Here is a 22,683-nt window from a genome sequence, read left to right as displayed (position 1 = left end):
ACAGGATGCTTTTATTTGATGCAAATGATATGCAGTTGACTGAAATGAACACCGAGAAAGAACTGATTATACATTCATAAGATAAGAAACTTTATTGATCCCACACTGGGGAAATTCCTTAGTAACAGCAGCTCAATTACACAAAAAAACAGATAGGAAAGAATACACATTAAATAGGAATAGAATTGAAAAAAAATGTCTAAAAAGTAATAATAATATGTTCACTATGAACACCTCAATGTACAGTATCGCACAAAAGTGCGTACACCCCTCACATTTTTTTTAAATATTTGATTATATCGTTTCATGTGACCACACTGAAGAAATGACACTTTGCTACAATGTAAAGTAGTGAGTGTACAGCTTGTGTAACAGTGTAAATTTGCCGTCCCCTCAAAATAACTCAACACACAGCCATTAATGTCTAAACCGCTGGCAACAAAAGTGAGTACACCCCTAAGTGAAAACGTCCAAATTGTGCCCAAAGTGTCAATATTTTGTGTGGCTACCATTATTTTCCAGCACTGCCTTAACCCTCTTGGGCATGGAGTTCACCAGAGCTTCACAGGTTGCCACTGGAGTCCTCTTCCACTCCTCCATGACGACATCACGGAGCTGGTGGATGTTAGAGACCTTGTGCTCGTCCACCTTCCTTTTGAGGATGCTCCATAGATGCTCAATAGGGTTTAGGCCTGGAGACATGCTTGGCCTGTCCATCACTTTGAAAAGTTATAATCAAATATTTACAAAAATGTGAGGGGTGTACTCACTTTTGTGAGATACTGTATATACAGATGAATACAAATATGTATATATACAGATGAGTAAAACCTCGTTTATATATATAAAGTGATAAATGGATTATTGCACAGTTAACAATAGAGGGTGAGCAACATATGATAATAAATTAATAAATGTTCATATTTAAGAGTTATTGTGAATGTCAGCTAGGAGTGCTACATTATGTTGTTATTTGCATTAAAGAGTCTGACTGCTGTAGGGATGAAGGACGTGCGGACGTGCTCTTTCTTGCACCGAGGGTGCATTATACGCATAGGCGCCACGCGAGTGCCAGCCTGTTGCATCAGCTCTGATCTTTTTCGGTTGTTTAGGATATTTCCCTTGTTTTTTTGTGCTTTCCTTGTGATTTTTTCTACACTAATCTTTGTCGTTGCGTATGCAGATATGGATACGCATGTAATCATGGAGGGATTATACATTCATCTTCAGTAACCCTTTTATCCTGGTCGAGGTCGAGATGGATCCAGAGCCTATCCCAGGATTACTGGGAACGAGGCGAGAATACTCCCCGGATGGACATCGTCACATATACCCACACACATTCACAAACATATTCACACCTAGAGTTACACATTTAGATTAGACAATTCACCTACAGGTGGTATATTTTTGGCAGGTGGAGAAAACGAGAACCTGGAGGAAACTGAAATGGACACAGGAGAACATGGAAAACTCAACACACAGGATCCACACAGGATCAAAACAGGGATCTCAGAGTCTTGCCACTCTGTGGAGGATTTAGAAAATGCCTTAACCATTACTTGATACTTATTCAGCTAAATTTTAGTTCTTCATTGCCTTTATATAACAAGACACAGTGGAAGACACACTGTCCTGCACATGCTATGGTTACGTCAGCCAGTGTTGTTTGGCAAACATATAGAGGTATCAAGTTGCACAACTTATGTAAACAGACGTACAGTACTTTTAGGAAATGTAATACCGAGGGCCTAAGCCAAAACACATAAGGTCAAACACAACAGACATTATGACCATGTCTACAGTTAGAGTGGCTGGACAAAATAACAGAAGCAAAAAATTAAGTAGAGCTGCAGCATATTAATAATGATTGAGAGGAACACCTCTTTTAAAGGGGAACCATGGTTGCAAGATGGATATTAAAATCACCCAGCCCTGGTCCCTTGCCCCTGCTCTATCACACCCACTTCAACTTTTATTATTTAATATACTTCCAGTGAGTATATACACCTCAAATTTATTCACAATGTACAAGCCCAATTCCAAAAAAGTTGGGACACTGCGTAAAATGTAAATAAATACAAAATGCAATGACTGGCAAATCTCAAACCCAAATGTTATACACAATAGAACATAGAAAACATATCAAATGTTTAAGCTGAGGAAATGTACCATTTTAAGGAAAAAAATGTGAATTTAAGGGCCACAACATGTTTCAAAAAAAGTTGGGACGAGGCAACTAACAGCTGGAAAAGTAAGTGTTACTTTAGAGAGGCAGAGTCTTTCAGAAGTAAAGATGGGCAGAGTTTCACCAATCTGCAAAAAAACTGCGTCAAAAATTTGTTGAACAATTTCAGAATAATGTTCCTCAACATAAATCTCATCATCTACTTTACAAAAAAATCATCAAAAGATTCAGAGAAACTGGAGTATTCTTTTTAGTAACACTTACTTTTCCAGCCTTTTGTTGCCCTGTCCCAATTTTTTTGAGACATGTTGCGGCCATCAAATTCAAAATGACCTTATTTTTTCCTTAACTTGGTACATTTCCTCAGTTTAAACATTTGATATGTTTTCTATGTTCTATTGTGAAGAACATATGGGTTTATGAGATTTGTAAATCATTGAATTCTGTATTTACATTTTACAGTGTCCCAACTTTTTTGGAATCGGGGTTGTATTTTGACTTTGCTTGTGAGTACAGTATCTTTGGTTTATTTTCATAAATGTGAACAAAAAAAAGTATGTATGTCTAAACATATACAAAGACATGTTTAAATAAAATTGTTAGTGGAAACGTACTTGAAAACCAAATTCACAACTTTAATACTTTGTTGTAAAGTAATCAGCTTTTTGCAGCATTGCGCTTCAATTTTGGCGCATTCTACTTGCCAAACTGTCTTCAAATCCCCAAGGATGGACTGAAAGAGTCCACTCGCAAATTTAAAAAAAAACACCTCCATCAATAGGATTCAAATCAGAAGATTAGCTAGACCATGCAAGGCATTCTTGAGTTATTTTGGCTGTATGTTTGGGGTCATTGTCTTGTTGAAATGCCTATATTCTCCCCAGATTCAGTTTCTTGGCCAATGAGATTATATCCTTCACTTCACTCCATTCATGTTTTCTTTTGCGTTTACATTTACAGTATTTGGCAGACACTCTTATTCTGATCGACTTACATTGAGCTCTCTTTTTTTTTTTTTTTTTTTTTTTTTTTTTTTTTACATAACTGAGCAGTTAAGGACCTTGCTCAAGGACCCAGCAGTGGCAGCTTGGCAGCGTTGGGAGTTGAACTCATTACCTTTCCGTCCAATGTTTTAACCACTGAGTTGCCACTGCCACTGCCCTGTTTAATGCCCCAGTACCGTTTCCAGAGAAGCAGCCCTATATTGTGATGATCCCATGATGATACTTGACTATGGATATGGTGTTATTGGGTGTCTTTTTTTCTCCAAACAAGCCAAATTATTTCCAAAGAGTTCTGTTTTTATTTTAACTGTTCCAAATGAGCTCTTATTGGTCTATTTTCTGTTGATTATTGTAGATGATTGTGGTTCAGTTCATTACTAGTTCTCTGTGTAACTATTGTTCCAGCTGCTTTCAGGTCCCCCTGCAACTTTTTTTTTTGGACTGACTGCTGGCTTCTCTTTTACCTTCCTTATTCAATTGAATTTTATTTGTATAACACTTTTTACAACGGTCATTGTCTCAAAACAGAAATACATACAGAAATATATAAACACAGGATACAGACTTTAAGGGTGTGGATCAATCCCAATTGAGCAAGCCGGTGGCGACAGTGGCAAGGAAAAACTCCCGGAAATGAAATGAGGGAGAAACCTTGAGAGCAAGTTTTAGACTTATCATTAGTCTGAGAGCATGTTGTGGAATCTTGCATGGCATATCCAGGGACGACTAGTTCCACGAAGGATAATGAGAAACAGTGAATGGTCATAGAACTATTTTCTCATCAAGGTCACTGTGTGTAAAAGTTCGGTTTAGCTTAATGAAAAATAAGGAGCATGATGTTCTTGAAAATAAATATATAAAAAAAATCAGTAAACATCAAAATGAGCACTGCTTTAGACAGCCAACCCAAACATCAAATTATCCTTGAACTTTCATCTTTGAACGCCTGCCAACACACACGCACCTATCCTCCACCAGTTTTGTTTTTACCATATCAGCACGTCACCTTTTACGTCATGATTATGTAAAAAGAGGTGGGGCAAAAATCGGGCATCGGTTTTGGCTTAAAATGTAAGATGGTCTATGCTGTAAGACGGTCAGAAATGCTAAATTTAACTTATGCCAGGTTTCAGTGCGTCACAGATTCTCATTTCTTCGGATCCATAGTTTATTTTTCCTCACATAGAGCTGTGCGCAAAAGTTTGCATTCCCTTCCCTGTGGTGTCTAGGAAAAAGAAAACTGGGAATTGTCCCGGTATTTATTATTAATGTATAAAATAAAATAAAAGAATTACACAGCGCTAAAATGACATGTAGGTTTAGACTAAAACAAGGCAATCAATCCAAGGCAGAAAGAAAAATCAACAGAAAAGGTTTGACGAGTGAGAAATTTACCCTTTCAGTGTCTAGGCCTGATTTTCTGGCCTGAACAGGAGAGGAGTACAAAAGAATTTCCAAAACATTAAAAAGGCACCATGGAACACTGAAGACCATCAGCAAAAAGTGGAGAAAATGGGACATCACAGCGACATTATCAAGAACAGATCACCCTGTCAAAAGTGATGAAAGGACAAGAAAAAAAACTTACCAGGGAGACCTACAGCAACATTAAAGGAGCTGTAGGTGCTTTAACAAAGTATTAGTTAAGAGTTGCTAACACGCTTACACAAACAGGTTATTATTATAAATTCTTTCTTTCTTTTTTTTTTCCACCTCGTTTTTCACTTGAATTTTGTTGGTTGCTATATCACATTAAAGGTGTAAAAAGATTGGACAAAAGATGGATCTTTATCACAAATAAAACTATCTATTATCTATAAAACTATTTTCTTTTTAACAGGGGTGTGTAGACTTTTTATATCAAATATCATATCTCATTTGTGATAAAAAGAAAGTTGGTGAAACCAAACATAATAAATGTCTTGTCGTTATAAATAATTAAAAAAATGTTTTAAATGTCTTTGTTTTCTTCATTTTGCAAGGATACACAAAACATTCCTGTGACTCAAGGTACTCACCACTGCAGAATGGTAACTACCTGGCAAGAACAGTGTGTCAACAAACTTTGTTTAATACAAGTGATAACCCTTAGACCCCACAGACAAGTACAAACGTTCATGAATCAGCAGTAAATGTGATCACTCACGGGCTACGTGCAGCTGTTTCAAAGTTATGTCAGGCTGCCTTCAGGGCAGACACACACTGAGATGTGACTGGGCAAGTGGAAAGTGAAAAGTAGAATTCACAAAGACTTACAAAATGTGTTTCACCGTTTATCTTGCAGTCAAAACACGCAATAAAATGTTAAAACGGTCTAAGAATTAAATAAATAAATAAATATTTCTGTGAGCTGAGGCATTTGAAAAACACACCTCAAGTTGTCTCCATATTAAATTGTACACAATTGCTTGTATATAATATATACACAATAGATCTTTACAGCTAAAAAATAAAATCAAATGTAACTTGTGACCCAAGTCTGCAGTTTGAGGAGCAGCATTATAAAAACAAAGCACCATAAAAGTCTGGTTAATGATCAAAATCCACCTGATATCAGGTAGCTTACATAATTGCACAGGATCAGTAACATTTACTTGTTTTGCATTTCACCTGTACCTGCATTTCTTTGACGGAACGTAATCAGAATCATCAGAGTCTTGGGTGTCTGATTCAGAGTCCGAATACAGTGAATTGACATCAAACAGCACATCTTCATCTACGTCTTCCTCTTCAGATGACTGCTCTGGAGCACGATTTGGCAGTGTGGCTTGGTGGCACTCATGACGGCTCAGTCTGTAGAGCTTCACTTGAGGCTGCAGCCACTTACAGGCCAAGAGGAAAGCCTGAGTCTCTGAAGACAGCCTCAGTTTGCCTGCTAAGGCACTGCATGACTCTAAAATTACATACGAATCCAAAGAGACCTGTGCATCATTTTGGCTTGGAGTTTGAGTCACCGCTGGAGTTGCGAAGGATGATGATGATGATGATGATGATGAACCAAGATGATGGTATGAAGATTCTGGACACATTTTCTTAAAGGACAGCATCAGTGAGCATTCCTGCTCAGTCAAGGATGATCTCTGTGTGAGATTGTTTTCTGGAAATGGTGAAATATTGGTTGAAGATGGAGATGTTTGAGATAAGGATGGCTGAACTGAACATCCTGGAGAAGGTGATACTTGTATTGTCAATGCGATGTTGCTTTTCTGGCCCGAGAAGTGACCAGAATTATTTTCTTGTCCTGGAGATATCGTCGAAGAAGCCATCGGCTGTGAAGGAACGACATGTCGCTCTTCATCTGCTGAAAGATAGGAGAAAGTCTCTGGCTGTGAAGAAAGAGAAATATTTGTAGACGAAGAGTCATGGAGAGGAGATCCTGAGGTTGGTCTGTGAGGCGAGGAGTGGAGAAGTGGAGGGTGAGGTGACAGAGGAGTGCATTCCACCTGCATCAGTGAAGTTTTGCCGTCCTGACTCCTCAGCTCCTCAGAGCATTCTTGGAGGATACTCGTCATTCTCTTGCCATGTCTGGAGCACAGATGTGCTGTTAAGTCATCTCCAGTTTTCTTCTCTGCAGCAACAAGTCCGGTCTCGGTCATCTGAGGACACTGTTCTTCAAGCACACATGGATGGTTGTCAGTCTGATCTAAAACATGCTTCTTCTTCAACCTTGTCCTCTGTTTTTCCAAACTCTTATCTCTATTCAGCCAGGAACCGGATGCCTGGGACAGCCAATCTTCTTCTGCCTCTTCCAGAGATGGAGTAAGAGCTACACAAAGAGGCCCAAACACTGGTCCATCAACCGGAGCTCCTTTTTGTTGCTTACACATCTCTGTACTTTTATGATCTATATGGCTTGCCATAGCTGGAGGAAAGGAAGAATATCTAATGCAGTGTTTTGAATGCAAGGTCAAAAATTTACACTGAGACGTACTTGGGTGAGACTTACCACATCTCAGCAGTTTCTTTAGAGCTGCGGCTGGACACGCACTATTACAGGTAAATAATTGCTGCAGTAACTCCTCTCTCCCCTTCAATTGCCCTGATTGTTTTAGAACCTAAATGTGTTCAAATATTCAATTTAATTCAATTGTATTCGTATAGCAATTTTAACAACAGACATTGTTATGAAGCAGCTTTACAGAAATCCAGAGACAGATGTATATTTAGATGACAAATGAGCAAGCCAGATGCGATAACGGTAAAGAAAACCTCTCTGAGACGACCCATCTTCTTCTGGGTGATAAATCATTACTCACAATTGCATACTAAAGTGTCAAAACCGCTGAAAGGATGTTCAATGTGAGCATCATGGCCTTTATAATAATAATCACAGTTTTTAGACACAAATCCTGGGCATTAAGAGTTTCTGAGAAGTGAAAATCTTTACAGCATCCATGTAGGATGTTCTACATTAGAAAATAGACAAGTACACAAATGAGATGTTCACACCTGTGACACACACATGCACATGGCCTTACCTGGTCAATATAGGTGGGTTGTGGAAGGGCTTTGTTCAGCTCTTCTAAATAATGTAACAACCTCTCTTCCAACTTCATGATGTAGCGTTCTCCATACTGCTCTTCCATCAGATTCTACAAAGCATGATAATAAATATGCTAAAGATATTGAGGAAATTGAGAACTTTAACCTTTCTACTTATTATTTATTTATTTTACAAAAATGTATTCTTATTTTGGGCATGATTTCAAAATTATTAGCATCCCTAAAAGCAGTTGTTTTCAATCTGTATTTATTTTAAATCCTCTTTGTAGGTGCCAAAATTTTCACTACACTTGTTTTTAAGGGGGGTAGAAGATTGAAATAATATTTGCCCATTTTCATGAAGGATGCCAATAATTCTGGAGCTGATTGGGTAGAATTAAACACTGCAATGATATCAAAACACATTTTCACTCACTCTAATATAGTTTTTGCGCATTTCTGGGTTTTTTGCCAGTAACTCAACAAAATTCCTAAAGTCCCGCTGGGTCTTCTGTATCAGCTTCATATGCCTGTGACTCTGTAATTACAAAAGAAAAATTCAACCATCCTTAATTGCAGGACATGTGTAGTGGTCTGAGAAACTACATCTGTAGTAGGTCGGCTCTTCTTACGTTTGAACAAATACTCCAAAATGATAGAAAGAGTAAAAATTACATACATTCAGATTTACACTTGAGCAACATTAAATGACCATAAGAGAATACATTTTTGCAAGCCTTTTAATTTAATAATGATTAACAGTCCAGCTAACACCCCTGCTTGGAATGTTATCAAATGAAGAGAGATGTCCAGGCACTTGTTTATAATTGTAGCGTCCATCGTCCAACTAAGTCTTGAGAACACGCTTAGTATTTTACAAATTAGAGGGTTTTTTTATTTGTTAAACGTGGGAGTTGATGATGCGCGAAAATGAACTAAATTGGTTTTATTTCCATTTTTAAAAATAAGCAAAACGATGGTAGGATTTATGCCCGAACACCTGGCTGCATGCCTCAGAATCTCTATCAATGGACCTGCCCCTGAAGCATACCCCTATGGTAGTGGAAAAGTTAAACGTTCCTCCAGCAAGCAATGCCGACTGTGCAAATAGGCACAATTGAAAATGTATTACATAATGTAAATTAGTGCTGCACAATTAATCGAATATCGCTCACGATTATGATTTTGACTGCCCATGATTACATGAAAATGATTGACTGCGATACTGACATTTAAAGTTCGTCCTCCGCGAATAGCGCTTCCTAAACTTACAGCCAATCATCATAGAGTGGCGCAGGGATGACATCATTTCGCATGCTAAAACCAGGAAACAAAGTTAGCATTTTAGTGCTCGATCTGATAGTTTCGCTGCGAGCTCCAGCGCTTTGCGCGAGGGGAAATCATGACACTAACATGTTGCTAAATGGCACTACATTAAATGTCATCACGCCGAACAGGAAAACACTTTGCAGATAAACTCAGGGCTTTACAGTGCGACCATTTCACTCGCATTTGCGACTGAAAAGTATTTTGTGTGACCGTGAATAAATATTTATTCACACCGGCGCGAGTGACCTGTTCGGAGTTGTATAATGCAATTGGAATAAAAACTACAGGACGTCCAAAATGTATCTACACCACGCAAGAGTTACTTTCGCACTGCTTTTCATCTCCTCAGTCAACCGAACAAGTGTGGAAATACTGCAAAGAAGCCATTATGATGAAGAGTAACTCTGTACATCATCTGCTTCTCTCAAGTTTCCGATCTCACAAACTGGCATCTGTTACTGATCCCGCAAAATGAACTGAACCTGCTACTGTGACCTGCTCGTGTAGACACAGCGGCGTCGGGCGGAGTAAATTAATAATAATGCTACAAGGTGGGTTTAATTCAAACTTCTTTATTAAATAATTCCTCACCAATCATAATCAAGAGTAAGACCTGTTCAGTCTGTAAACATACAGCACACTGCCGCTCTCCTTCTACACCAACTCAGTGCATTTACATCATTTAAACTCACGGTTGCCAGATATCACTAGAATAGTCAACTCCAGTTTCCATGTTTTGATTTAATCCCCCAAAAGCGCTATGCATCTGACGGGTAAATGAACTCACCCAATCACATCCTATATGAGATTATTCAGATATATATACACAATATACACAGAGTAGTTCGAGAACTGGCTCACATGACAGTGGAAATAATATTGTAGCTTTAAATATATTTAAGAGGAGCAGACTTCAAACACTGAACATTGATCTTTATTGTATTTGTTTACAAGGTGGAACAGGTTAACGGTTGTTTTTTTGCATACAGCCTGTAAAATTAACTGAAAATATTACATTTAGTTTATCAGAAGGTTAAATTAATGTGTCATGGCTCACACTATGTTCCTAAATTCTGTCATAATTGACAAGCTCAAGTTTTCTCAAGCCCTTTTTGAAATAATCCAAAAGTCTTTGTGAAAATGCTATTGGGTTTTTGTCGAGGGAACTGGTGTGATGCTAACTTGTGGGTTTCGGTACAAAATCACATCATCCCTGCGTCACCGCTCTAATGGGTGATTTGGCTGCGTCTGTCCTCCTGTAAACACGGTTATTGCCTTTTCTGCATACGCCTGAACTGTTTTCATTTGGTTGCATATTGTTATATTTGATGCATATTTTCATTTGGTTGATGCCATTTTTATTTTTACTCATCCTATATTTTGGGTAAAATTTTATTTATATTTTGCTTCTACGAGATGATGCACTTTAAGGACCAGTCTAATGTGAAGCAAAGATTTGTACATTAGCAGGAATGTAGCACAACATAGAGGAGAAAGCAGTGGTCTGTTTATTTAAATGTGAAAGTGCAATAAAAATGTTGTCGCTAAAATCAATTAATAATTATGATAAATAATCGTGATCTCAATATTGATCAAAATAATCGGGATTATCATTTTGGCCATAATCGTGCAGCCCTAATGTAAATAGTTATTTATTATGATATGTTTGTCAAAAATCAGTCTGTTTTTTTTCTTTTATATATTTTGAAAATGGAAAATAGTGTATTCATAAACCTTTGTTTGCCTAGTTTATCACCGCCACATGCCATGCCAACCACCACCACAAGTAAATTCTCAGCCCGTGGGAAACACTGGGATGGTTTGAATATTTCAGAATATTACTTGAAACTGTTGAATATTATATTTGCATATTACTGGGATTTTCACACACAGCAGTCTCTAGAATCTAATCAGTCTGGTGCTGCATCCAGTGAGCAGCAGTTCTGCAGGCAGAAACACCTCGTTGATGAGAGAGGTCATTGGTGAACGGTCAGACTGGGCCTAGCGAACAGAAAGCCTGCAGTAACTCAAATAAACACGCTTTACAGTTGTGGTGAGCATCTCAAAACACACGGGAAATAGACCAATTGGCTGCTTGGATAATCGCATGAATGTGCAGGGATATGGGTATTCCTAAAAAAGTGGACTGTGACAGTATACCACAATGATATGAAATGAAATGATATTATTGGCATATTTAAATGCATGTTTTCATTGTTTGTGGAAGTGGACCGATATCTTTAAAATCACCTGAATCCAGAAAAACCTTCACTTTTCAGAATTTCTTACTGATGAAAAGTTTAAAACTTCAGCATGTGAAGGGTTTGAAGGAAGTACAGTGTCTTATTTGTGCTTTTCTTTGTAGTTTTAGTGTCCTCTAGAGGAGAAAAATCCAACATCTACTTACACTTCTATGATACTGTGGGAGGCTGTCAGGAAAGAACTTTACAATCTTGTCTGTGATGCTTTCTGCGCTCTGGTCATCCCACAACATCCACATAATAACCTGAAACATACACAAAGCCATATAAATGTCAGCACCACATTGGTTAATACCTCGAACTCATGCTATTCGTTTCCTCATTGTGCTAGACTATAAATACCAAGCAAGCTCTGCACATCACCGTAACAACGTTAAACCACATTTACCAAAGTTTTCAGGCCAAACATTATCTTCATGTGCTTGATGGGGGTCACTAGCTGAGGTAGTAAAGTGTGAGTAACATCCAGGAACTCCATGACGTGCTCAAAGTGTTTGATGTCTCTGGCCCGGATGACCATCCAGGACTCGGCCGCCGTCACACGTATGCTGCATGGATCCTTAAGAGTCAGGCTGCTCCGGTCACCTTCCAGCCACAGTGGAGGGCCTAAAACTTTTACACAAGACCACATCAGGATTCAGCATTCAGTGGATTACCTTATCTAAACAGGTCTGTGTCATCCTGGATGCTTCTGAAGCTATGGCTCATTTACCATGATGACTGTATAACAATGTGACATTAACATTATTATAATACTCATTGATGACAATGCCATAAAATTAATGAGGATATTAAATAGTATTCTAATTACAGTGGTGCTTGAAAGTTTGTGAACCCTTTAAAATGTTCTATATATCAGCATAAATGACCTAAAATTTAGGATTAGCAGTTAACTAATGAGTCCACCATCAGGAGAACACTGAACAACAATGATGTGCATGGCAGGGTTGCATGGAGAAAGCCACTGCCCTCCAAAAAAAAAAAAAAAAGAACATTGCTGCCCATCTGCAGTTTGCTAAAGATCATGTGGACAAGCCAGAAGGCTATTGGAACAATATTTTGTGGATTGATGAAACAAAAATAAAATTTTTGGTTTAAATGAGAAGCGTTATGTTTGGAGAAAGGAAAACACTGCATTCTAGCACAAGAACCTTATCCCATCGGTGAGACAAGGTGGTGGTAGAATCATCATTAGGGCCTGTTTTGTTACATCAGGGTGACTTGCCATCATTGATGGAACAATGACTTCTGAATTATACCACCGATTACTAAAGGAAAATGTCCAGACATCTAACCATGAACTGAATCTCAAGAGAAAGTGGGTCATGCAGCAAGACAACGACCCTAAACTCACAAATCGTTCTACCAAAGAATGGTTAAAGAAGATTAAATTTAATGTTCTGGAACGGCCAAGTCAAAGTCCTGACCGTACTCATATAGAAATGTTGTGGAAGGACCTGAAGCAAGCAGTTCATGTGAGGAAACCCACCAACACCCCAGAGTTGAAGCTGTTCTGTACTGAGGAACGGGCTAAAATTCCTCCAATCCGATGTGCAGGACTGATCAACAGTTATTGGAAACTGCACAAGGGGGTCACACCACTTACTGAAAGCAAAGATTCACATACTTTTTCTACTCACATATATGTAATATTAGATCATTTTCCTTAATAAATAAATGACCAAGTAAAATATTTTGTGTCATTTGTTTAATCGGGTTCTCTTTGTCTACTTTTTAGGACTTGTGTGAAAATCTAATGATGTTTAGGTCACATTTATGCAGATAGAAAATTCTAAAGGTTTCACAAACTTTCAAGCACCACTGTAAACACACTATACGGGGGTGTGTGTGTGTGTGTAATAAAGTAGGGCTGCACAATTAATCGAATATCGATCCCGATTACGATTTTGACTGCCCATGATGACATGAACACAATCGACTGCAGTATTGACGTTTAAAGTTCGTCTTCCCTTCGTCATTTTGTATGCCAAAACCCAGAAACGAGTTAGCATTTTAGCACTCGTGCTGCAAGCTTCGCTTCGGGTTTCAGAGCACGCTGCTCACTCCAGCTGCTAAATGAGAATACACATTTGTCGGGGACATGAAACGTCATCATGCCGAACAGGAAAAGTCTTTGCAGATAAACTGGTTCCGGTATGCTGTGCACAATCCCCCCCCAAAAAAGTGGATGAAGATTCATCCACAGAGTAAATCCGTATTATTGAATATGTTTTAAATCAAGTTTGGAAAAGTTGTCAGAAGCTTGGTGATGGTGACATTGAAGTCGAGCGACTGTAGTGTAGTTCATTTATAGCGTACATTTAGCTTTATATTTCTTTTGTATTTTTAGGCTTCAAACTTCATAAAAGTTGTGTTTATTTGTGAAAATTACCTTTATGGACAAAATGGGTTAGTGTTGCAAACTTTTGTTGATCACAGAGCTTATTTTTTGCAATAATCCAAAAGTCTATGTGAAAATGCTATTGGGTTTTTGTCGAGGGAACTGGTGTGATGCTAACTTGCGGGTTTCGGTACAAAATGACATCATCCCTGCGTCACCGCTCTAATGGGTGATTTGGCTGCGTCTCTCCTCAGGTAAACACGGTTATTGCCTTTTCTGCATAGACCTGCATATTTTCATTTGGTTGCATATTGTTATATTTGATTGATGCCATTTTCATTTTTACTCATCCTATTATTTTGGGTACAATTTTATTTATATTTTGCTTCTACGAGATGATGCACTTTAAGGACCAGTCTAATTTGATGCAAAGATTTGTACATTAACAGGAATGTAGCACAACATACTGGTGAAAGCAGTGGTCTGTTTATTTAAATGTGAAAGTGCAATAAAAAAATATGTTGTCCCTAAAATCAATGAATAATCGTGATTTTAAAAAAACCCTGTCCAGGGTGTACCCTGCCTTGTGCCCGATGCTCCCTGGGATAGGCTCCAGGTTTCCCCGTGACCCTGAAAAGGAGTAAGTGGTATAGAAGATGGATGGAATCGTGATCTCAATGTTGATCAAAATAATCATGATGAACATTTTGGCCACAATCGTGCAGCCCTATACTAAAGTCAGTAACACAGCTGTAGCTGATACACTCGTTTCGGCACTAAACATATGTAGCACATACCCTGTAACATGTACCCTGTAGCACATACCCTGTACTCTGTAACACATACCCTATAACACATACCCTGTAACACCTCCATCATCCGGTTAGTCCAGGCATATTCAATTATCCACACCGGTAAAGTAGATATGACGCTGGAGGAGGTTTTCTCGCACCACAAACTTTCCTCCATCGCAGAAGAACTCAAACATTATACCATACACACATTTTAATGTTCACTGTCGGTGAAATCCTCACTCTCACACACACTGGACTCGGTTTCATCAACTCTCCGTTAGCGATGCTGCTGTAGTGTCCAGATCTCGCGCTCTGCCCTCATGAATATTCATTTCCGGTGGACATGTACGGGCAAGTCGAGACAGCTGAGATAACAGAAAAGAAATAAATAACAAACAAACTTTAAAGTTTCATACAGGAGCCAAATCTACCACCAGCAGAGAACGTGATAGTGCTAGGGCTGATTCACCTTCCTCTAAAAAAAAGTTTCATTACTTTCTCTTTCTTACTTACCTTATACGGTCCATGAAAAACGGAGGCTGAAATACAATTCCCTCCTTGTTCCCTAGACAAATACACTACGCAGGGCAGGATATAACGCCTCCCACATGCTACCTAGTGCACTTCATACAGTATACTGTACATTATGGAACTATCGGGGATTCTGCCTGAGACAACGACAATGCTAACGGCTAACCAAAGCTATTTAAAAATGGAAGCCACCTTTCATAATTAAAGTCTCTTCATGTTTTCTATATCGACAGATACAAGACATTTATTTATTTATTTATTTATTTATTTATTTAAAATGCGCGGAGAGCTCGGAAGGGGGGCATAAATTGTCTTCAAGAAAAAAAAACACAGACAGGGCATCATGTGGGTACTGGATGTACTGTATTGCTTTTCAAATAGAATGTGCAAAAATGAAAAACCCCACGTTCCCTCTGTGTTTTCTTTTTGCTGGGGAAAACCTGCTTTTTATCTAGCTGTCAGTGCAGACCAGTGTTGCCAACTTCGAGACTTTTCTTTGCAAAAAAAAAAGTGCCTAATGACAAATCTAGCGACTTTTTGGACAAACCTTAGCAACTTTCCAAATGTCCCCAGTACTGTTCTGTAAGCGTGAGGTCTTGCTTTCCCGCTGGTTTATACTCGACGCGTCCACAATAACGTGAGGGAGCGCATGGCAAAAATGCGGAGTGGGTGGTCAAGTTCCTTGAGTGTGCGAGGCCTCATTCCTCTGCACGGCATTTTTTGCAACTTGCCGCATCCGGAAATGAGTGACTTCAGGGCGACTCTTACAGAAACGTACGATTGTAGGCATCTCTATGATCCATCCATGCGGGGCCATGGAGAAAGCCAGATGGCACAAAAATGGAAAGGTTTTTCAAAATTGTAATATGGACATTTTTACTTAAGGGTGTACTCACTTTTGTTGCCAACGGTTTAGACATTAATGGCTGTTTGTTGAGTTATTTTGAGGGGACAGCAAATTTACACTGTTACACAAGCTGTACACTCACTACTTTACATTGTAGCAAAGTATCATTTCTTCAGTGCTGTCACAAGAAAAGATATAATCAAATATTTACAAAAATGTGAGGGGTGTACTCACTTTTGTGCGATACTGTATATACAGACACACACATGTATGTATGTATGTTATATATGTGTATTATATGTATATATATATAAAATTTACATATACATATATATATGTATGTATGTATGTATATATATATCCATCCATCCATCTTCAACCACTTACTCCTTTTCAGGGTCACGGGGGAACCTGGAGCCTATCCCAGGGAGCATCTGGCACAAAGCGGGGTACACCCTGGACAGGGTGCCAATCCATTGCAGGGCACACACTCACACACTACAGGCACTTTAGACATGCCAATCAGCGTACCATGCATGTGTTTGGACTGGGGGAGGAAACCGGAGTACCCGGAGGAAACCCCCACAGCACGGGGAGAACATGCAAACTCCACACACACAGGGACTCGAACCCCGGAGGTGTGAGGCAAACGTGCTAACCACTAAGCCGCTGTTGACTTCACGAGTCAGCTGCCTTTTCTGTTCAATCGAACGCTCTTCTCGGCCATCTGAGACGCAAGACAAGACGTATTAGTGACCGCGGTTTTACCGAAGCACGACGTTACGGTGAACATTGCGACACGTTATGATTAAAAAAACCTTCGTAGTCGAATTTCTCAAGTTCGGCCTGCAGCTTGTCTCTGCATTTCTGCACGGCCTCGAAGGCATACTGGTCTTTTTTGTATCTACTGTCCATGTTCTTCACCTGAGCCTGCTTACTTTTCAGCTCTTGTTGAGCATGCTTTAGCTTCATTTGAGCCTGATGGAGACATAAAAAGCATTAACAGAGTATTCAGCTGTACTGCAGATCATTTCCACCTGCTATAGCGTTTCAGTTAGGTAAAGTTATGTTACCTGCTTGGCCTCAGTCTCCGCTTTACTCCCAAATGCCTCTTGTAAGTTCCTGGCCCACTGTCAGGGCCCCTACACAGTCCTTGAGAGAGTGGGCCCAGTGAACTACCGCCTGCAACAGCTCGGTTACAACCTTCTCTGTTGTCCCCTCAGAGCCCACTGAACATACCTTGGTCCATTAAGGATCAGCTCCAAGAGCTGACAGAGCTAGTGGACCAGTTCGCCGACATCTTCTTGTCCACCCCAGGGGTGTCCCATATAGTCCAGCACGAGATCAAAACACCGCCAGGATGTGGTGGTCAGACAGTGGTCCTACCGTGTACTGGAGGCTCGCCTTCAAGCTATTTAGGAGGAAGTCACTGGATGCTACTGGATAGGGTCATCAAGGAGTCGATGGCAGATATTAAGTATAAATACCATTAATATGAAAAAAATAATCCATCAGTTTTGGTGCCTAGTGATGTTATTTTCAATTCCCATGGTTCTACTCACAGGATTAATCACACACTCAATTTATTCTGAGGTTTGGCATTAATTTGAGCAAGGACGTTACAGATCCAATCACAGCTGCAGCATAGACAACCTTCCACAAGTGAATTATGCAGTGTACCATGAGGAGACAGAGTTCAACTTGACCTAATGATGGGTTAAATATAAATCTGAGCGTTACCTTGCATAATGTAGTATCTCACATGAAAAAAACAATCATTACAAAATCTATTCTATGGTACAGTGAAAAATTGGACAAATGTCTCAACAAGGTTAACAGGACCAAAAATAAGCTGCAAGTCTTCTTAAAAGCATGGACACAATCTCGAAATAATTGTCATCAGAGCCTTGTTTCAGCCATTAGTTTCTTATTTAACACGATATTTAAATTAATATATGATTGGGCCGTTTCCAGTGAAACCAGGACTTCGATGGTTTATCACATAAAACACAGACATTTTTATCCATACAAATGCATTTGGGAAAAAAAATCCCAAAATAATGCATATACTATTCCTACATGATACTGGGAATCTATTGCTTTTAAAATGTCTAGATTACACTATTTAGATGTAACATTCACCTAGTTCATCTAGTTCACCTTCCTTACCAAGAAAAGAAAGTACAACATTTGCGTGAACTAAAACACATTACGTTTGCCTTTCGTTAAGTCTGGCTTGACTACAAAGTCTTATTTATAAAGATCCAAATTGTTTTGCTTCAAAGATTTTTCTGATGTCCTAAAGCATCCTGGTCCATCCTGAGCGCTTCACTCATCTGATACACTGTTAATCCTGATTACTCACAATTCAGACAATGAAGAATTTTCATTCTTAACCTCTGGGATAGTGTTTCAGAAAATATATTTTTTTTAAAACATTAGAAACACCAGATGTTTTTTAATCCAGATTTTATTATTATTATTTTGTTTGCTTGTTTGTCTGTCCTTGATTTGTAGTAAATCAGTTACTTGGGGAATATACAGGGTGTCCCAAAAGTCTCCATACATAAGGGACTATGTTTGCCAGCACCACGTCGATTGTGCCTTTGTCAGTGGATGTTTGTGGATGTCCACTTCTCGGTTGGTCCGCAGTCGATTTGAATTTCTTAATAAGTTTGGCAACAATATCGTTCGTGTGTGTGATGTGCTTGCCAGGTTTCCCGTTAAAGTCCATCGCAACCTTGCAACAGCTTCCCGATCCAGCCATGAGAATGATTTCAATATGTTCTTCTTAGAAATATATATATATATATAAAGTATTGTAAGCATTAAAAATCTTGTAAGCTTTGTTTCGACAATGTAAATCCTTATTTAAAAGTCCATTATAACTCAGTAGAGACTTGGTCTATGGATCTGTGGCCCTGATGTCTTCTACTAGGTCCCGAGATATTCTGTTGTACACAAAAGAGAGTTATATTTATAGCATTAGAAACTTCACAAAAGGAACATATCTAACACAAAAGAGGATACAGCTAAAATAACCAATCTTAGTTGTTGGTTATTTTTTTCTTCAAATTGATTTAAGTCCAGAGAATCTGCTTAAATTTTGTCATTTCAAATAAGACCACTTTTAAAGCCAGAAAACAATGAAGCAGCAGCGACGTATGGCTGCTGTTTAATAACACATGCCCACCCCCACCCCCTGCCTTTCATTAAAATTGTATACTGACACTCCATGTACTTAGAATAAAGCTTAACAGCTCACCAGTTGGTATTAATGTAATTATTTGTTGTACAGAAAAGTGCAATACTACATGCAATTATACTACATACAAATATACAACATTTTAAAGTTCATCTAAGTATCTTCCTTCTGGCCAACCCTTTCTCAAGAGGCCGAATGTCACCCCAGTTATGGGGAGGTTGATGTGAACTGCTAAGATTTCATATAAATTTCTGAAAGAAATTATCAGGATGGTTTCTAGACCTAATCCTGGGTACAAAAAAAGTACATTAATGTCTACTATAAGTATATGTACCAAGTATTGAGAGCATGAATTAACATACTATTCAGAACGTCGACATTCGAAATTATAATAATATTATTATTATTATTATTATTATTATTATTATTATTAGGACAGGGACACTGACTGGAGTTGGATATTGTCATTTAAATGGTCCTTACCAGGCATGGAGCTGCAATTTTGGTCCTCTGACAGTGCAGCCATCTCTGGAAGCTCTATCTGCTGAACATGAAGCAAGAAGTAATGTGATACACTGTGGTGTAGTGTAGGTCGTATATGAATCAACATCATAATACTTAAACACTTGTTATACCTGGCCATGAGTGCTGGGAGTGAATATCTGCTCCTGGTGGTACACGTGGGAGGATGGGATAGGTTGTGGCAGGTCACCAGCTTCAACCCACGGCCCAGAGCAGGAAATAGTGTCCCAGCTGGGGTAATACAACTGTGGCAGGAGAAGTAGCAAAAAGGGTCTGGGTTATGCTTAAGAGACCTAACTAGGATAATCAGTTAACTTCCTCTGTAGAACGCTTTAATGTAGGGATGTAATACTGTATAGTAATACAGCATGAGAGAAAAGACATAAATAATTCTGTTATTAAATGCAAATTCAAGATTCATATAAAAACATAATTTCTGAACTTAAACCATCCTACAATTAGAATAAAAACGGTCTTATACCTGGGCAGGCAGGCTGTAATATGCTGGGCCCTGAGTGCTGGGGGAGAAGTCCTGTTCCTGGTGGTACACGTGGGGCGCAGAGACAACGTGTTGGACGTCACCAGCCTCAACCCACGGTCCAGAGTTGGACGAATCACAACTTGCGTAATACGGCTGTGGCAGGAGGAGAAGAAACAACAGGGTTTGGGTTAGGCTTTAGAGACCTAAGTAGAACAATCAATTATATCAGTCTGTAGAACTCTTTAATGTAGGGATGTAATACAGGGTGATAGAAAAGACATAAATAATTCTGTTATTAAATGCAAATTCAAGATTGGCATAAAACATAATTTCTGAATTAAACAGTCCAACAATTAGAATAAAAACAGTCTTATACATGTACCTGGACAGGCAAGAGTAAATACACCTGGCCCTGAGTGCTGGGGGTGAATTGCTGTTCCTGGTGGTACACGTGGGGGGCAGGGATAACGTGCTGGACATCACCATCCTCAACCCACGGTCCAGAGCTCGACGAATCCCAACTTGCGTAATATGGCTGTGGCAGGAGGAGAACAAACAAGCAGCATTTGGGTTAGGCTTTAGAGACCTGAACACGACATTCAATTAACTACCTCTGTAGAACTCTTTATTGTAGAGATGTAATACTGTATAGTAATACAGCATGAGAGAAAATACATAAATTATTCTGTTATTAAATGCAAATTCAAGATTGGTATAAAAATATAATTTCTGAACATAAACAGTCCTACAATTTGAATAAAAACAGTCTCATACCTGAGCAGGCAGGCTGTAATACGCTTGGCCCTGAGTGATGGGAGTGAAGTCCTGTTCCTGATTGTACACATTGGGGGCAGGGACAAGGTGCTGGACATCACCATCCTCAACCCACGGTTCAGAGCTTGACGAATCCCAACTTGCGTAATACGGCTGTGGCAGGAGGAGAACAAACAAGCAGCGTTTGGGTTAGGCTTTAGAGACCTGAACACGACATTCAATTAACTACCTCTGTAGAACTCTTTATTGTAGAGATGTAATATTGTATAGTAATATGGGGGGGTGTATGTCTGATTACAAAATCAGGCTGTTTATCCCAGTCATCTTAGGCCTCATATTTATGAGAAAAGATAACGATATGATATTAGAGTGATTCAGTAATTTGAAAAGCTGGGATGCTGAGGGGAAAATTCTTATCTCCTTTACTCAGTTGCTCTATATGTTCAGAAAGCCTTTTCGCATGGTACACAGTCACCACCGAAATGATTCACTCTACACAGGTCTAGATATTTTACTTCGTGCACTAAAGGATGTATCGTTTATGTTCAGTCTTCGTGATTCGTGATAAAGGCTTGGGCGCCCTCTCTTGGAGAGAACGGACATTTTCACAGAGATAGTGGATATTTCAACAACACCCGTCCTTCCTAACAGTAAAACTACATTTGAATAGTTACCGTTAAGTTTTACAAAACCACGTTTCAAAAATCGCTTAACGGCCTGATTCATAACACTACTATGTCTGCTCAAAGCTTACCATTTCTTCAGAAGATGACATTTGTGTAGGAAAATGCTCAGATTAGTGGCAAAGATGTTCAAAAGGTGAATAGAGATGTTCAGAAATGCAAAAAGTTGCTTAAGAGATGTGAGGTTTGCTGACAGTATCCGATCGCAGGCGAGTTATGAGTCGGAATACGTCAGAAATTTTAAAAAGCGCCACTGTGGGAGCATAATATTCTATTCTGACTGATATTCAAAAAACAACACCTAGCAACCCCCACCCCCATCCCCCCGCGCGCGCCATTACTTCACTATCAATTCGTGTAAACTCAAGGCATTTAAGTCATTATCATGTGAGAAATATATTTTTTTTTTCCCTGCAGTTTTCTGCACAACATAAAGACATAATCACAATGCACAACACAGTCACATTCATAAGGAAGTCAGGATTGTTTAGATGCACATTCATAAAGTTTTCACTGGTGCTCCTACACAAATGTGCTTAAAAATGCATCATTTTGAAAACATATTCACATTTCATATAGGTGTGTTCACACATGAACAAAAAAGAAAGAAATGTTTATTTAATGAAGATAGTGATTTTGTGGAGGTTACTCAGTAGTGTGTTATTTTCTAGATAATTAAACCTAAACTGCTTAGCAAAACAGCAATTAAAACGTGCATTGATTTTGGCCTATGACATTTGTTCAAAGCAGTTAGAATAAGTCTTCTGTAATGGCATTTAACAGTGTAGATTATATTTATATCATATTTACTGTATTACATTCATGTGAAACATATGGTATCACATATAATATACAGATTAGGGAAGTGTAAAAGCAGTAGTTTTTGAATATACAGGGTGTCCCAAAAGTCTAGATACATAGGGGACTATGTACGCCTGCACCAGGTGTTCGTGGATGTCCACTTTTGTGTTGGTCTGAAACTCTTCCAGTCTTTTTGAATGTATTAATAAGTTTGACAACATTGTCGTGTGTGATGTTGTGCTTGCCATGTTATACTTGGCTTCTTGTCATGTTAGAATTACAGCTAGAAAACATCTTTAGTTTTACTGTTAGAAGATGGTGTACAAATTTCTGATGGCCCATAAACAAAACGATAAGAATTGAGAATAAAACTAGCGCTTCAAATCTGTCCGAATGTGTTTAATAGCAATTTATCAAATAACTGTTGAACAAGCAGAACA

General features: G+C 38.8%; 2 protein-coding genes across 4 annotated transcripts; both read right to left on the bottom strand.

Annotated features, from left to right (window-relative positions):
• Positions 1-77: 77 nt before the first annotated feature.
• LOC108264223 (uncharacterized) lies at positions 78-15,069 on the bottom strand. 2 transcript variants are annotated; one of them, XM_017465553.3, is made up of 8 exons: positions 14,913-15,069; positions 14,466-14,764; positions 11,653-11,876; positions 11,411-11,509; positions 8,111-8,212; positions 7,671-7,784; positions 7,139-7,247; positions 78-7,054 (listed from the first exon to the last, which is right to left on the bottom strand). In XM_017465553.3, the coding sequence occupies exons 2-8, from the start codon at positions 14,572-14,574 to the stop codon at positions 5,799-5,801; spliced, it is 2,013 nt and encodes a 670-aa protein (XP_017321042.1). In that variant the 5' UTR covers positions 14,575-14,764; positions 14,913-15,069; the 3' UTR covers positions 78-5,798. The 2 variants fall into 2 exon arrangements, with proteins under 2 accessions (XP_017321042.1, XP_017321044.1); XM_017465555.3 differs by lacking the exon at positions 14,913-15,069 and having other exon boundaries at positions 14,452-14,898.
• Positions 15,070-17,323: 2,254 nt separating this feature from the next.
• Positions 17,324-21,752, bottom strand: LOC108264185 (uncharacterized). 2 transcript variants are annotated; one of them, XM_017465519.3, is made up of 7 exons: positions 21,514-21,752; positions 20,760-20,912; positions 20,368-20,520; positions 19,986-20,138; positions 19,618-19,749; positions 19,466-19,523; positions 17,324-18,728 (listed from the first exon to the last, which is right to left on the bottom strand). In XM_017465519.3, the coding sequence occupies exons 1-7, from the start codon at positions 21,532-21,534 to the stop codon at positions 18,712-18,714; spliced, it is 687 nt and encodes a 228-aa protein (XP_017321008.1). In that variant the 5' UTR covers positions 21,535-21,752; the 3' UTR covers positions 17,324-18,711. The 2 variants fall into 2 exon arrangements, with proteins under 2 accessions (XP_017321008.1, XP_017321006.1); XM_017465517.3 differs by having other exon boundaries at positions 17,326-18,728; positions 19,466-19,526.
• Between the last annotated feature and the right edge of the window lie 931 nt (positions 21,753-22,683).

The sequence above is a fragment of the Ictalurus punctatus genome, chromosome 4, assembly GCF_001660625.3.
Source record: "Ictalurus punctatus breed USDA103 chromosome 4, Coco_2.0, whole genome shotgun sequence".
NCBI lineage: Eukaryota > Metazoa > Chordata > Actinopteri > Siluriformes > Ictaluridae > Ictalurus > Ictalurus punctatus.
The sequence above is the reverse complement of the archived record's forward strand: the minus strand, read 5'-3'. Positions and strand labels throughout refer to the sequence as shown.